This window comes from Ranitomeya variabilis, chromosome 2, assembly GCF_051348905.1.
Source record: "Ranitomeya variabilis isolate aRanVar5 chromosome 2, aRanVar5.hap1, whole genome shotgun sequence".
Lineage (NCBI taxonomy): Eukaryota > Metazoa > Chordata > Amphibia > Anura > Dendrobatidae > Ranitomeya > Ranitomeya variabilis.
The window spans coordinates 56,598,430-56,613,497 of NC_135233.1; the positions used below are offsets into that span (position 1 = coordinate 56,598,430).

The 15,068-nt window shown below is 55.9% G+C and overlaps 1 protein-coding gene across 2 annotated transcripts in view; it reads left to right on the forward strand.

Moving 5' to 3' along the window:
• GTF2A1L (general transcription factor IIA subunit 1 like) overlaps window positions 1–15,068 on the forward strand; it is a 57,248-nt gene that overhangs the window by 28,606 nt on the left and 13,574 nt on the right. For both annotated transcript variants that reach the window (XM_077282447.1, XM_077282450.1), the window contains exon 6: window positions 2,261–2,853. In XM_077282447.1, coding sequence (XP_077138562.1) covers window positions 2,261–2,853 — 593 coding nt within the window. The remainder of the gene's footprint in view (window positions 1–2,260; window positions 2,854–15,068) is intronic.

Genomic DNA, 15,068 nt, shown 5'->3' on the forward strand with positions numbered 1-15,068 from the left:
GAGGTCAAGGTGTCTTGTGCCAAGTTGTCCTTTTTTTTTTTATGCAATGTCGCGGCGACCCAAAAAAATAATATTCTGGAGTTTCAAATTTTTTTCTCGCTACTCCGTTTAGCGATCAGGTTAATCTTTTTTTTTTTTTTATTATTAATAGATCGGGCGATTCTGAACGATTTGATTTTTTTTTTTTTATTGTTTTATTTTTAATGGGGCGAAAGGGGGGTGATATAAACTTTTATATATATATATTTTTTTTAATCATATTTTTTAAAACATTTTTTTTTTTACTTTTGCCATGCTTCAATAGCATCCATGGGAGGCTAGAAGCTGGCATAGCCTGATCGGCTCTCCTACATAGGAGCGATGCATAGATCGCTCCTATGTAGCTGAATTACTGCATTGCTATGAGTGCCGACCACAGGGTGGTGCTCACAGCAATCCGGCATCTACAACCATAGAGGTCTTCAATAGACCTCCGGTTGCCATGCCGACGCATCGCTGACCCCCGATAACGTGACGGGGATCAGCGATGCACTCATTTCCGGCCCGATGCCCGGACGCGCTAGTTAAATGCCGCTGTCAGCGTTTGACAGTGGCATTTAACTAGTTAATAGTGGTGGGCGGATTGTGATTCCAGCCGCCGCTATTGCGGGCACATGTCAGCTGTACAAAATATCAAAGCAGGGGATCTGACCTTGGACGTACTATCCCGTCGGAGGTCAGAAAGGGGTTAAGATGGGCCCACAAGTTCTCAATAGGGTTTAGGTGAGGAATTACTGGTAACCAAGCAGTGGAGACTTCGATGCTGCGATGGAGCATTGTCCTGCAGAAAAATCAGTTTTTTTTTTTTTTTGAGAGATGCAGATTTTTTTCCTGCACCCCCCGCATGAAGAGAGTGTCTTCTAAAGACTGGGAGTAGGTTTGGGAGTCCATCGCAAACCAAAAAGGTCCAACTAGCTCATCTTTAATAATCCCAGCCCACAGCAGTACCCCACCTCCACCTTCCTGGCATCTGAGATGAAGTGGAGGTCTGTGCCCATTACTGATCCGGCCGCTGGCTCGTCTATCTGGTCCGTGAAGAGTCGCTCTCCTCTCATCAGTCCGTAACACCTTTTGAAATGTCTATCTTCGGATATTTCTTGGCCCAGTCTGGACGTTTAACCTCCTGTGTCTTGTTCAGCGGTGGTCGGGCTCAGCCTCCTCACCTCGGCCATGCCAATGAGCAGTGAACACCTTCTATTTCTGGGCATCCAGGGAGGTTAACGTTCTGGAATATGACAGCACTAGCGGATAGTGGCTTCCTGGTCGCTTCACGTTTCATTATTCTCAAATCTGTTGACTATTTTCAACAAAACTTTTGATGGTTCTGTGATTACGCCCCAATATCTTAGCAATTTCAAAAGTGCTAAATCCCTCTGTGAGACTTTTTTGGTTTTTTTCAGAGTCCTTTAAACATCTTTTGACCTATTTTGTCTGAGGAAAACAAGCTGCTTAATAACACACAGATACACAGCACCTGATCTCCATCTAATAAGCATTCATCGTTTTACAGCTTGGCGTTGGAAAATGTGCATAAAGATGATATTGTCAAAATTACTCACTTACCTAATAGTGCACACAGTGTGTTTAGCCGGCTGCAACCAGGTGTGCAGTGAAACTAGGGATGACCATGTTATGTGGCGAAACGCAAGTTTAGTTGTTTTTTTTTTTTTTTGTGCAGATCAGATGAACTGTGCTTTAATAAAAAGTTGTATAGAAAAAGCCAGATTAATGGGCTTAACATGGAGACTTATTTCAAAGTAAATCCAGTAGAAAATCAATGATCATATCTAATTCCAATGGGGGAATAACACTTAATGCTGGGTCCACACCATCCTCTCCTGCCCGCTCTGCGCTCCATCAGGGGCTGCCATCAGAATTCCTGAATAACTGTGTTCAGGCATTTGCAGACTTGTCAGTGGAGCAATATTTCACTGTAGACTCCATTTGACTTCCATTTTACTCATATTGTTACATTTAGCATATTTGACATAGGTATTGTCAGTCATGCCGATGGTGGACATTGGTGGAAAAGAGGTCAGAGTCCAAAGTTTGATGTTTAAAACTTAATTTTCTTCATTCAAGTCAATGCATATGTTGAGTGACAGCTGCTGAGCAGGGATGGGGAACATGGCATGAGCCCACACGAAGTCCCAGCACCGTCCTATATAACCAGTGTGTGGGTTAAACTTGCGTGTGAGATCTTTCCTGTTTTCTGTTTTAGGGCAGCTTTACAAAGTGACGGTGCCAGTGATGGTGACTCAGGCCCCTGGAGCGCCCAGGGTCCTCCAGCAGCCAGTTCAGCAGTATTTTCAGAATCTAGCTCAGCCGCCCCGACCGATCCCAAGTAGCCAGTTTGGTGGAAATGTTCAAGTAGGGCAAAATTGGCCACAGCAGGTGCCACAAGTCAGCAGGCCCTACGAAGCTGTAAATGGAGGTGAGGCAGAAAGGCCGCCGGATAGTAATTTTGGGTATGCTAACGGAGAGACATTTATTCAGCAGGTTGTTGATATGCAGAACCAGCACGTTGCAAGTAATGTGATTAATCAGCCATTGAATGGCTTAAAACAAACTAATTTTAATGATACGCCTCCACCGCTGTTTAGTCCAAAGCAGACTGAATTAACCTTGACTGATAACGCTGAAGCTCTGAATAACTTAAACATGGCTCAGACGGTCCAAGGACAAGAAGACTACTCGAGTCTATTGAAATCGCCGAGCGTTGATAGCGTGGTTGACCTGTTATTACTGGGCGATGATGAAGATGTGAATAAAAATATACCGCTACCTAACAACAACGTAAACATTCTGGATAAGGTAAGATGGCGATTGTAGAGGGTTTCAGATCTATGTAGTAACCTCCAACCTGGGTTTATAGGTTGGTGAAGTTTGGCTCCATGGTAAAGTGCACATCCGCATGACCGTCCGTGTGAGACGGAGATCAGTAAGTACATGGAGATTGGTGTGATTGAACATGGTGCCCCTATACATTTTGGGAGGTCATACCGGTGCCATGCTTCTAAGTATGGACTGTATACAGAGAGTATGTTGTAAAATTTTTTTGAGCTCCTCTTGGCTGATTTATGACCACAGACCACATCAAAGTTGAATGTGCAGCGAAACAGAGAGCCGATAAGTCAGCCCCTGCCAAATTTGTAATGAATTCCATTAGCAAAAACGATTTTTCTTTTCCTCAAATCCATGTATTTAAAGGGGTATTCCCATCTCCAAGATCCTATCCCATTATGTAGGTGTAATGATAATATTCGCAAATACCTCCAATTAGAAATGTAGTATAGTTTTTCTGATTGGCTATGTCTCTTTCCTCATGTACAGGCATTGCAGGACCTTAAATATCCACGGTAACGACTAATGATATGGTGACAATTAGTTGGCTAATGGTCGTAACCATGGATACCTAAGGTCCTGCAATGCCTGCATGTGAGGAAAAACAAAGCAAATCAGAAGAATTAAACTACATTTATAAATGGAGGTATTTGCTAATATTATTATTACACCTACTAAATATGGGGAGAGGATCTTGGAGATGGGAATACCCCTTTTAAGTTTAAAAAAAAAAAAAAAAGTTTTAAAAAATGGACAACCCCTTTTAATGTAGCGGTATTATAGACTGGCGGGCGTTGTAATACAACGTATGTGCCTCAGTGAGGCGTAATTAGATCTGGGCATTAGTCTCCATAACTACATCATAAAATAAAGGAATTAGTTTTTCCAACCACTCCGAACCCCATTGCTCGGTGCCTCCAATCAGTGGCCGAGTGACTGTCCATTCAGTCACCCGGCCACTGATTGTCTGCAGGGTCAGGTGACTGCTGGGTGGCACATTACCCCGTTCATCAATCACCATGCCCTTCAGCCAATTATTGGTCAGATGGCTAAATGGAGATGGTGTGATCACTTCTGGTCTCCACAGAGATCACAGAAGCTGCAGGGGTTCACAATGGCCAGTAAAACGTGTGTGTATATATATATATATATATATATATATATTTTTTTTTTTTGATCCTTTCTTTCTGGCACGTTTTTCAAAATCCCTTGAAAATCCCTTTGAAGGCCACTTTATAGGGTAGCGAATGGTGGTATAACCGCTGAGGCCCCATGGCAATCCTAAGAACAAGAGTCCTTTTCTTAGCGCTGACCTAGCTATGAAGGCACGTGCAGCCGAGTAGGAATTGGGCCCGGGGTGTCTTCCTTAAGACACGTTCACACGGCCATATTTTTGGTCCAAGTTTGTGGTTGGAGGTTTGCAATTTCCTGATATACTTTTGTAGTGAAATTAGTCACGTGAACGCGTCCTCAGTCACTTTCTATCACACTATACAAGGTTTATTATTCACGGTTTTTCATAATTTGAGCCCTAATACAATATTTAAGCTCCACGTCTTTAGTATTTTTCTGCTCCAGACCTTCCCGTACTTTGCTGATATTTCTGCTGTGCGATCTGTGTTTTCGGCGATGCAGACTTAAACTCAAGCTGACAACTCTCCATGTAAATTGGTTTTTAGAAGCTTTTGAGAAATGAGTCTGTAAAAATATATTGATTTTATTTTGTTTGCCTTTTTTGCGGATCTGCACGTGTCCTCACGGACTCTTTATTTTCAGCGTTTGCAGTTTGTTGGTTTGAGAAATTGGAATAGTAAGATGTCCCAGCGGCCGTAAATAGGCCCATTAATGGGGCACATGGATTAAATCTGTGAGGATTGCCGTCTCGGAGCCTGATCTGTTTTTGAATCTTTCTCTTCATACCACAGAATATTTCATCTGGGGCAATAATAGAGAATGTAAGCTTCATTGTATACCGAGAGGTTTTAAAAAGTCCAATTCTCTGATTTTTTGCTTATTAAAGTATCTCTACTTACTATAAAGTTACGTACCTATAAGGTGTAAGACCTATTTTGTTTTTTCTTGAAATTGTTGAAAGGTTTATTCAGGTTTTTTTTCGGTTGTCTTAATGCAGGGAATGTCATAAACCATTCCCTAAAAATGTATTCTCGCCTAGTAAACACCCCCTTCCCCTGCTCCAGCAATACCAAGCTGTAAATGGGTTGTCCTGGCAAGGGACACAAATCTGCAGTCACTGTATATGACCTCACGCTGATAAATTCTGAGAGCGTGCCGTGTGCCCACTGTCACAATTCCCCAGTATTACATGTGCAAGCAGAGGGCCATGTGAACCCTTGTGTGTGCGTCGTGCTTCTAGACACGTTCGGCCTCTCAATAGAAATGAATCGAGAGAAGTGGAATGAGACTAGTTGGCACATGCAAGTCGTATACATGCGGTCACGTGGCCGCCCGCTGCACCACCAATATGCACACTATCACGATTCTGCTTTCCACAGTCACATGGAGTGACTGCAGATGTTTTTGTTCCAAGCCTGAACAAGGGAATCTGTCAGCAGGATTCCGAACACCCACCCCACTATGTATATGAATATGTAAGTTTTTCAAAAAGAAGTCCAGATGTACATTTACATGGCCAGTCTATTCCTCAGTTACTGAGGAATTGGCACTTGAACTGATATGCTAATGAGTGTAGATCTGAAGCCTCTGTCACTCCAGCTCTATTCCCCTTTGCGACATCTCCTCCTGGTCGACTGATAGCCCCTTTGCCTGAAGTCACACAGCATAGTCTGTCAGTCAATGAGGAGGAGTTGGCATTGGGCGAGGAATAGAGCTGGAGTGACAGAAGCTTCAAATCTAACATAGCTTTTTAGTCTCATTTTTATATCAATTTACACTTAACCCTCAGCCTAATTTTATATCAATTAACACTTCTCAGTAATGGAGCAACAGACTGACCTTGTAAAGGTATTGCTCATCTTGTTTTTGAAAGGGCTACATGTGCATATAAATAGATTGAGGGGGAAATCCTTCTCACAGATTCCCTTTTAACTTTCCGTTAGTGATAACATGCTGACCATGTCTACATGGCTGTAACTATTCATTGTCCTCTGGTTCTGTCAAGTGCCGCCATTGATGTCTCCCTGTGTGGGATGTCTCCCTGTGTGGTGCGTCTCCCTGTGTGGTGCGTCTCCCTGTGTGGTGCGTCTCCCTGTGTGGTGCGTCTCCCTGTGTGGTGCGTCTCCCTGTGTGGTGCGTCTCCCTGTGTGGTGCGTCTCCCTGTGTGGTGCGTCTCCCTGTGTGGTGCGTCTCCCTGTGTGGTGCGTCTCCCTGTGTGGTGCGTCTCCCTGTGTGGTGCGTCTCCCTGTGTGGTGCGTCTCCCTGTGTGGTGCGTCTCCCTGTGTGGTGCGTCTCCCTGTGTGGTGCGTCCCTGCGTCTCCCTGTGTGGTGCGTCTCCCTGTGTGGTTCGTCCCTGCGTCTCCCTGTGTGGTGCGTCCCCCTGTGTGGTGCGTCTCCCTGTGTGGTGCGTCTCCCTGTGTGGTGCGTCTCCCTGTGTGGTGCGTCTCCCTGTGTGGTGCGTCTCCCTGTGTGGTGCGTCTCCCTGTGTGGTGCGTCTCCCTGTGTGGTGCGTCTCCCTGTGTGGTGCGTCTCCCTGTGTGGTGCGTCTCCCTGTGTGGTGCGTCTCCCTGTGTGGTGCGTCTCCCTGTGTGGTGCGTCTCCCTGTGTGGTGCGTCTCCCTGTGTCTCCCTGTGTGGTGCGTCCCTCTGTCTCCATGTGTGGTGTGTCTCCCTGTGTGGTGCGTCCCTCTGTCTCCCTGTGTGGTGCGTCTCCCTGTGTGGTGCGTCTCCCTGTGTGGTGCGTCTCCCTGTGTGGTGCGTCTCCCTGTGTGGTGCGTCTCCCTGTGTGGTGCGTCTCCCTGTCTCGCTGTGTGGTGCGTCCCTGCGTCTCCCTGTGTGGTGCGTCCCTGCGTCTCCCTGTGTGGTGCGTCCCTGCGTCTCCCTGTGTGGTGCGTCCCTGCGTCTCCCTGTGTGGTGCGTCTCCCTGTGTGGTGCGTCTCCCTGTGTGGTGTGTCCCTGCGTCTCCCTGTGTGGTGCGTCCCTGCGTCTCCCTGTGTGGTGCGTCCCTGTGTCTCCCTGTGTGGTGCGTCCCTGTGTCTCCCTGTGTGGTGCGTCTCCCTGTGTGGTGCGTCTCCCTGTGTGGTGCGTCTCCCTGTGTGGTGCGTCTCCCTGTGTGGTGCGTCCCTGCGTCTCCCTGTGTGGTTCGTCCCTGCGTCTCCCTGTGTGGTGCGTCTCCCTGTGTGGTGTGTACCTGCGTCTCCCTGTGTGGTGCGTCCCCCTGTGTGGTGCGTCTCCCTGTGTGGTGCGTCTCCCTGTGTGGTGCGTCTCCCTGTGTGGTGCGTCTCCCTGTGTGGTGCGTCTCCCTGTGTGGTGCGTCTCCCTGTGTGGTGCGTCTCCCTGTGTGGTGCGTCTCCCTGTGTGGTGCGTCTCCCTGTGTCTCCCTGTGTGGTGCGTCTCCCTGTGTGGTGCGTCTCCCTGTGTGGTGCGTCTCCCTGTGTGGTGCGTCTCCCTGTGTGGTGCGTCTCCCTGTGTGGTGCGTCTCCCTGTGTGGTGCGTCTCCCTGTGTGGTGCGTCTCCCTGTGTGGTGCGTCTCCCTGTGTGGTGCGTCCCTGCGTCTCCCTGTGTGGTGCGTCTCCCTGTGTGGTTCGTCCCTGCGTCTCCCTGTGTGGTGCGTCTCCCTGTGTGGTGCGTCTCCCTGTGTGGTGCGTCTCCCTGTGTGGTGCGTCTCCCTGTGTGGTGCGTCTCCCTGTGTGGTGCGTCTCCCTGTGTCTCCCTGTGTGGTGCGTCCCTCTGTCTCCATGTGTGGTGTGTCTCCCTGTGTGGTGCGTCCCTCTGTCTCCCTGTGTGGTGCGTCTCCCTGTGTGGTGCGTCTCCCTGTGTGGTGCGTCTCCCTGTGTGGTGCGTCTCCCTGTGTGGTGCGTCTCCCTGTGTGGTGCGTCTCTCTGTCTCGCTGTGTGGTGCGTCCCTGCGTCTCCCTGTGTGGTGCGTCCCTGCGTCTCCCTGTGTGGTGCGTCCCTGTGTCTCCCTGTGTGGTGCGTCTCCCTGTGTGGTGCGTCTCCCTGTGTGGTGTGTCCCTGTGTCTCCCTGTGTGGTGCGTCCCTGTGTCTCCCTGTGTGGTGCGTCCCTGTGTCTCCCTGTGTGGTGCGTCCCTGTGTCTCCCTGTGTGGTGCGTCTCCCTGTGTGGTGCGTCTCCCTGTGTGGTGCGTCTCCCTGTGTGGTGCGTCTCCCTGTGTGGTGCGTCCCTGCGTCTCCCTGTGTGGTTCGTCCCTGCGTCTCCCTGTGTGGTGCGTCTCCCTGTGTGGTGTGTACCTGCGTCTCCCTGTGTGGTGCGTCCCCCTGTGTGGTGCGTCTCCCTGTGTGGTGCGTCTCCCTGTGTGGTGCGTCTCCCTGTGTGGTGCGTCTCCCTGTGTGGTGCGTCTCCCTGTGTGGTGCGTCTCCCTGTGTGGTGCGTCTCCCTGTGTGGTGCGTCTCCCTGTGTGGTGCGTCTCCCTGTGTGGTGCGTCTCCCTGTGTGGTGCGTCTCCCTGTGTGGTGCGTCTCCCTGTGTGGTGCGTCTCCCTGTGTGGTGCGTCTCCCTGTGTGGTGCGTCTCCCTGTGTGGTGCGTCTCTGCGTCTCCCTGTGTGGTTCGTCCCTGCGTCTCCCTGTGTGGTGTCTCCCTGTGTGGTGTCTCCCTGTGTGGTGTGTACCTGCGTCTCCCTGTGTGGTGCGTCCCTGCGTCTCCCTGTGTGGTGCGTCCCTGCGTCTCCCTGTGTGGTGCGTCTCCCTGTGTGGTGTCTCCCTGTGTGGTGCGTCCCTGCGTCTCCCTGTGTGGTGCGTCTCCCTGTGTGGTGCGTCCCTCGTGTCTCCCTGTGTGGTGCGCCTCCCTGTGTGATGCGTCCCTGCGTCTCCCTGTGTGGTGCGTCTCCCTGTGTGGTGCGTCTCCCTGTGTGGTGCGCCTCCCTGTGTGATGCGTCCCTGCGTCTCCCTGTGTGGTGCGTCTCCCTGTGTGGTGCGTCTCCCTTTGTGGTGCGTCTCCCTGTGTGGTGCGTCTCCCTGTGTGGTGCGTCTCCCTGTGTGGTGCGTCTCCCTGTGTGGTGCGTCTCCCTGTGTGGTGCGTCTCCCTGTGTGGTGCGTCTCCCTGTGTGGTGCGTCTCCCTGTGTGGTGCGTCTCCCTGTGTGGTGCGTCTCCCTGTGTGGTGCGTCTCCCTGTGTGGTGCGTCTCCCTGTGTGGTGCGTCTCCCTGTGTGGTGCGTCTCCCTGTGTGGTGCGTCTCCCTGTGTGGTGCGTCTCCCTGTGTGGTGCGTCTCCCTGTGTGGTGCGTCTCTGCGTCTCCCTGTGTGGTTCGTCCCTGCGTCTCCCTGTGTGGTGTCTCCCTGTGTGGTGTGTACCTGCGTCTCCCTGTGTGGTGCGTCCCTGCGTCTCCCTGTGTGGTGCGTCTCCCTGTGTGGTGTCTCCCTGTGTGGTGCGTCCCTGCGTCTCCCTGTGTGGTGCGTCTCCCTGTGTGGTGCGTCCCTCGTGTCTCCCTGTGTGGTGCGCCTCCCTGTGTGATGCGTCCCTGCGTCTCCCTGTGTGGTGCGTCTCCCTGTGTGGTGCGTCTCCCTTTGTGGTGCGTCTCCCTGTGTGGTGCGTCTCCCTGTGTGGTGCGTCTCCCTGTGTAGTGCGTCTCCCTGTGTGGTGCGTCTTCCTGTGTGGTGCGCCTCCCTGTGTGATGCGTCCCTGCGTCTCACCTGTGTGGTGCGTCTCCCTGTGTGGTGCGTCTCCCTGTGTGGTGCGCCTCCCTGTGTGGTGCATCCCTGTATCTCCCTGTGTGGTGCGTCTCCCTGTGTGGTGCGTCTCCCTGTGTGGTGCGTCTCCCTGTGTGGTGCGTCTCCCTGTGTGGTGCGTCTCCCTGTGTGGTGCGTCTCCCTGTGTGGTGCGTCTCCCTGTGTGGTGCGTCTCCCTGTGTGGTGCGTCTCCCTGTGTGGTGCGTCTCCCTGTGTGGTGCGTCTCCCTGTGTCTCCCTGTGTGGTGCGTCCCTGCGTCTCCCTGTGTGGTGCGTCTCCCTGTGTGGTGCGTCTCCCTGTGTGGTGCGTCTCCCTGTGTGGTGCGTCTCCCTGTGTGGTGCGGCTCCCTGTGTGGTGCGTCTCCCTGTGTGGTGCGTCTCCCTGTGTGGTGCGTCTCCCTGTGTGGTGCGTCTCCCTGTGTGGTGCGTCTCCCTGTGTGGTGCGTCTCCCTGTGTGGTGCGTCTCCCTGTGTGGTGCGTCTCCCTGTGTGGTGCGTCTCCCTGTGTGGTGCGTCTCCCTGTGTGGTGCGTCTCCCTGTGTGGTGCGTCTCCCTGTGTCTCCCTGTGTGGTGCGTCCCTGCGTCTCCCTGTGTGGTGCGTCTCCCTGTGTGGTGCGTCTCCCTGTGTGGTGCGTCTCCCTGTGTGGTGCGTCTCCCTGTGTGGTGCGGCTCCCTGTGTGGTGCGGCTCCCTGTGTGGTGCGGCTCCCTGTGTGGTGCGTCCCTCTGTCTCCCTGTGTGGTGCGGCTCCCTGTGTGGTGCGTCCCTGTCTCCCTGTGTGGTGCGTCTCCCTGTGTGGTGCGTCTCCCTGTGTGGTGCGTCTCCCTGTGTGGCGCGTCTCCCTGTGTGGCGCGTCTCCCTGTGTGGTGCGTCCCTCTGTCTCCCTGTGTGGTGTGTCCCTGCGTCTCCCTGTGTGGTGCGTCTCCCTGTGTCTCCCTGTGTGGTGCGTCCCTGTGTCTCCCTGTGTGGTGCGTCTCCCTGTGTGGTGCGTCTCCCTGTGTGGTGCGTCTCCCTGTGTGGTGCGTCTCCCTGTGTGGTGCGTCTCCCTGTGTGGTGCGTCTCCCTGTGTGGTGCGTCTCCCTGTGTGGTGCGTCTCCCTGTGTGGTGCGTCTCCCTGTGTGGTGTGTCTCCCTGTGTGGTGTGTACCTGCGTCTCCCTGTGTGGTGCGTCCCTTCGTCTCCCTGTGTGGTGCGTCTCCCTGTGTGGTGTCTCCCTGTGTGGTGCGTCCCTGCGTCTCCCTGTGTGGTGCGTCTCCCTGTGTGGTGCGTCCCTCGTGTCTCCCTGTGTGGTGCGCCTCCCTGTGTGATGCGTCCCTGCGTCTCCCTGTGTGGTGCGTCTCCCTGTGTGGTGCGTCTCCCTGTGTGGTGCGTCTCCCTGTGTGGTGCGTCTCCCTGTGTGGTGCGTCTCCCTGTGTGGTGCGCCTCCCTGTGTGATGCGTCCCTGCGTCTCACCTGTGTGGTGCGTCTCCCTGTGTGGTGCGTCTCCCTGTGTGGTGCGCCTCCCTGTGTGGTGCATCCCTGTATCTCCCTGTGTGGTGCGCCTCCCTGTGTGGTGCGCCTCCCTGTGTGGTGCGCCTCCCTGTGTGGTGCGCCTCCCTGTGTGGTGCGTCTCCCTGTGTGGTGCGTCTCCCTGTGTGGTGCGTCTCCCTGTGTGGTGCGTCTCCCTGTGTGGTGCGTCTCCCTGTGTGGTGCGCCTCCCTGTGTGATGCGTCCCTGCGTCTCACCTGTGTGGTGCGTCTCCCTGTGTGGTGCGTCTCCCTGTGTGGTGCGCCTCCCTGTGTGGTGCATCCCTGTATCTCCCTGTGTGGTGCGCCTCCCTGTGTGGTGCGCCTCCCTGTGTGGTGCGCCTCCCTGTGTGGTGCGCCTCCCTGTGTGGTGCGTCTCCCTGTGTGGTGCGTCTCCCTGTGTGGTGCGTCTCCCTGTGTGGTGCGTCTCCCTGTGTGGTGCGTCTCCCTGTGTGGTGCGTCTCCCTGTGTGGTACGTCCCTCGTGTCTCCCTGTGTGGTGCGCCTCCCTGTGTGATGCGTCCCTGCGTCTCCCTGTGTGGTGCGTCTCCCTGTGTGGTGCGTCTCCCTGTGTGGTGCGCCTCCCTGTGTGGTGCATCCCTGTATCTCCCTGTGTGGTGCGTCTCCCTGTGTGGTGCGTCTCCCTGTCTCCCTGTGTGGTGCGCCTCCCTGTGTGATGCGTCCCTGCGTCTCCCTGTGTGGTGCGTCTCCCTGTGTGGTGCGTCTCCCTGTGTGGTGCGTCTCCCTGTGTGGTGCGCCTCCCTGTGTGGTGCATCCCTGTATCTCCCTGTGTGGTGCGTCTCCCTGTGTGGTGCGTCTCCCTGTGTGGTGCGTCTCCCTGTGTGGTGCGTCTCCCTGTGTGGTGCGCCTCCCTGTGTGGTGCATCCGTGCGTCTCCCTGTGTGGTGCGTCTCCCTGTGTGGTGCGTCCCTGCGTCTCCCTGTGTGGTGCGTCTCCCTGTGTGGTGTCTCTGTGTGGTGCGTCCCTGCGTCTCCCTGTGTGGTGCGTCCCTCGTGTCTCCCTGTGTGGTGCGCCTCCCTGTGTGATGCGTCCCTGCGTCTCCCTGTGTGGTGCGTCTCCCTGTGTGGTGCGTCTCCCTGTGTGGTGCGTCTCCCTGTGTGGTGCGTCTCCCTGTGTGGTGCGTCTCCCTGTGTGGTGCGTCTCCCTGTGTGGTGCGTCTCCCTGTGTGGTGCGTCTCCCTGTGTGGTGCGTCTCCCTGTGTGGTGCGTCTCCCTGTGTGGTGCGCCTCCCTGTGTGGTGCGTCCCTGCGTCTCCCTGTGTGGGTGCGCCTCCCTGTGTGGTGCATCCCTGTATCTCCCTGTGTGGTGCGTCTCCCTGTGTGGTGCGTCTCCCTGTGTGGTGCGTCTCCCTGTGTGGTGCGTCTCCCTGTGTGGTGCGTCTCCCTGTGTGGTGCGTCTCCCTGTGTGGTGCGTCTCCCTGTGTGGTGCGTCTCCCTGTGTGGTGCGTCTCCCTGTGTGATGCGTCCCTGCGTCTCCCTGTGTGGTGCGTCTCCCTTTGTGGTGCGCCTCCCTGTGTGGTGCGCCTCCCTGTGTGGTGCGCCTCCCTGTGTGGTGCGCCTCCCTGTGTGGTGCGCCTCCCTGTGTGGTGCATCCCTGTATCTCCCTGTGTGGTGCGTCTCCCTGTGTGGTGCGTCTCCCTGTCTCCCTGTGTGGTGCGCCTCCCTGTGTGATGCGTCCCTGCGTCTCCCTGTGTGGTGCGTCTCCCTGTGTGGTGCGTCTCCCTGTGTGGTGCGTCTCCCTGTGTGGTGCGTCTCCCTGTGTGGTGCGTCTCCCTGTGTGGTGCGTCTCCCTGTGTGGTGCGTCTCCCTGTGTGGTGCGCCTCCCTGTGTGGTGCATCCCTGTATCTCCCTGTGTGGTGCGTCTCCCTGTGTGGTGCGTCTCCCTGTCTCCCTGTGTGGTGCGCCTCCCTGTGTGATGCGTCCCTGCGTCTCCCTGTGTGGTGCGTCTCCCTGTGTGGTGCGTCTCCCTGTGTGGTGCGTCTCCCTGTGTGGTGCGTCTCCCTGTGTGGTGCGTCTCCCTGTGTGGTGCGTCTCCCTGTGTGGTGCGTCTCCCTGTGTGGTGCGTCTCCCTGTGTGGTGCGCCTCCCTGTGTGGTGCATCCCTGTGTCTCCTTGTGTGGTGCGTTTCCCTGTGTGGTGCATCCCTGCGTCTCCCTGTGTCGTGCGTCTCCCTGTGTGGTGCATCCCTTCGTCTCCCTGTGTGGTGCGCCTCCCTGTGTGGTTCGTCCCTGCGTCTCCCTGTGTGGTGCGCCTCCCTTTGTGGTGCGTCCCTGCGTCTCCCTGTGTGGTGCGTCTCACTGTGTGGTGCGTCCCTGCGTCTCCCTGTGTGGTGCGCCTCCCTGTGTGGTGTGTCTCCCTGTGTGGTGCGTCTCCCTGTGTGGTGTCTCTGTGTGGTGCGTCCCTGCATCTCCCTGTGTGGTGCGTCTCCCTGTGTGGTGCGTCCCTCGTGTCTCCCTGTGTGGTGCGCCTCCCTGTGTGATGCGTCCCTGCGTCTCCCTGTGTGGTGCGTCTCCCTTTGTGGTGCGTCTCCCTTTGTGGTGCGTCTCCCTGTGTGGTGCGCCTCCCTGTGTGGTGCATCCCTGTATCTCCCTGTGTGGTGCGTCTCCCTGTGTGGTGCGTCTCCCTGTGTGGTGCGTCTCCCTGTGTGGTGCGTCTCCCTGTGTGGTGCGTCCCTCGTTTCTCCCTGTGTGGTGCGCCTCCCTGTGTGATGCGTCCCTGCGTCTCCCTGTGTGGTGCGTCTCCCTTTGTGGTGCGTCTCCCTTTGTGGTGCGTCTCCCTGTGTGGTGCGTCTCCCTGTGTGGTGCGCCTCCCTGTGTGGTGCATCCCTGTATCTCCCTGTGTGGTGCGTCTCCCTGTGTGGTGCGTCTCCCTGTGTGGTGCGTCTCCCTGTGTGGTGCGCCTCCCTGTGTGGTGCATCCGTGCGTCTCCCTGTGTGGTGCGCCTCCCTGTGTGGTGCGCCTCCCTGTGTGGTGCGTCTCCCTGTGTGGTGCGTCTCCCTGTGTGGTGCGTCTCCCTGTGTGGTGCGTCTCCCTGTGTGGTGCGTCTCCCTGTGTGATGCGCCTCCCTGTATGGTTCGTCCCTGCGTCTCCCTGTGTGGTGCGCCTCCCTGTGTGGTGCGTCCCTGCGTCTCCCTGTGTGGTGCGTCTCACTGTGGTGCGTCCCTGCGTCTCCCTGTGTGGTGCGTCTCCCCGTGTGGTGCGTCTCCCTGTGTGGTGTGTCTCCCTGTGTGGTGCGTCCCTGCGTCTCCCTGTGTGGTGTGTCTCCCTGTGTGGTGCGTTCCTGCGTCTCCCTGTGTGGTGCGTCCCTGCGTCTCCCTGTGTGGTGCGTCCCTGCGTCTCCCTGTGTGGTGTCTCCCTGTGTGGTGCGTCCCTGCGTCTCCCTGTGTGGTGCGTCCCTGCGTCTCCCTGTGTGGTGTGTCTCCCTGTGTGGTGCGTTCCTGCGTCTCCCTGTGTGGTGCGTCCCTGCGTCTCCCTGTGTGGTGCGTCCCTGCGTCTCCCTGTGTGGTGTGTCTCCCTGTGTGGTGCATCCCTGCGTCCCCCTGTGTGGTACGTCCCTGCGTCTCCCTGTGTGGTGTGTCTCCCTGTGTGGTGCGTTCCTGCGTCTCCTTGTGTGGTGCGTCCCTGCGTCTCCCTGTGTGGTGCGTCCCTGCACCTCCCTGTGTGGTGCGTCTCCCTGTGTGGTGTGTCTCCCTGTGTGGTGCGTCCCTGTGTCTCCCTGTGTGGTGCGTCCCTGTGTCTCCCTGTGTGGTGTGTCTCCCTGTGTGGTGTGTCTCCCTGTGTGGTGCGTCCCTGCGTCTCCCTGTGTGGTGTGTCTCCCTGTGTGGTGCGTCCCTGCACCTCCCTGTGTGGTGCGTCT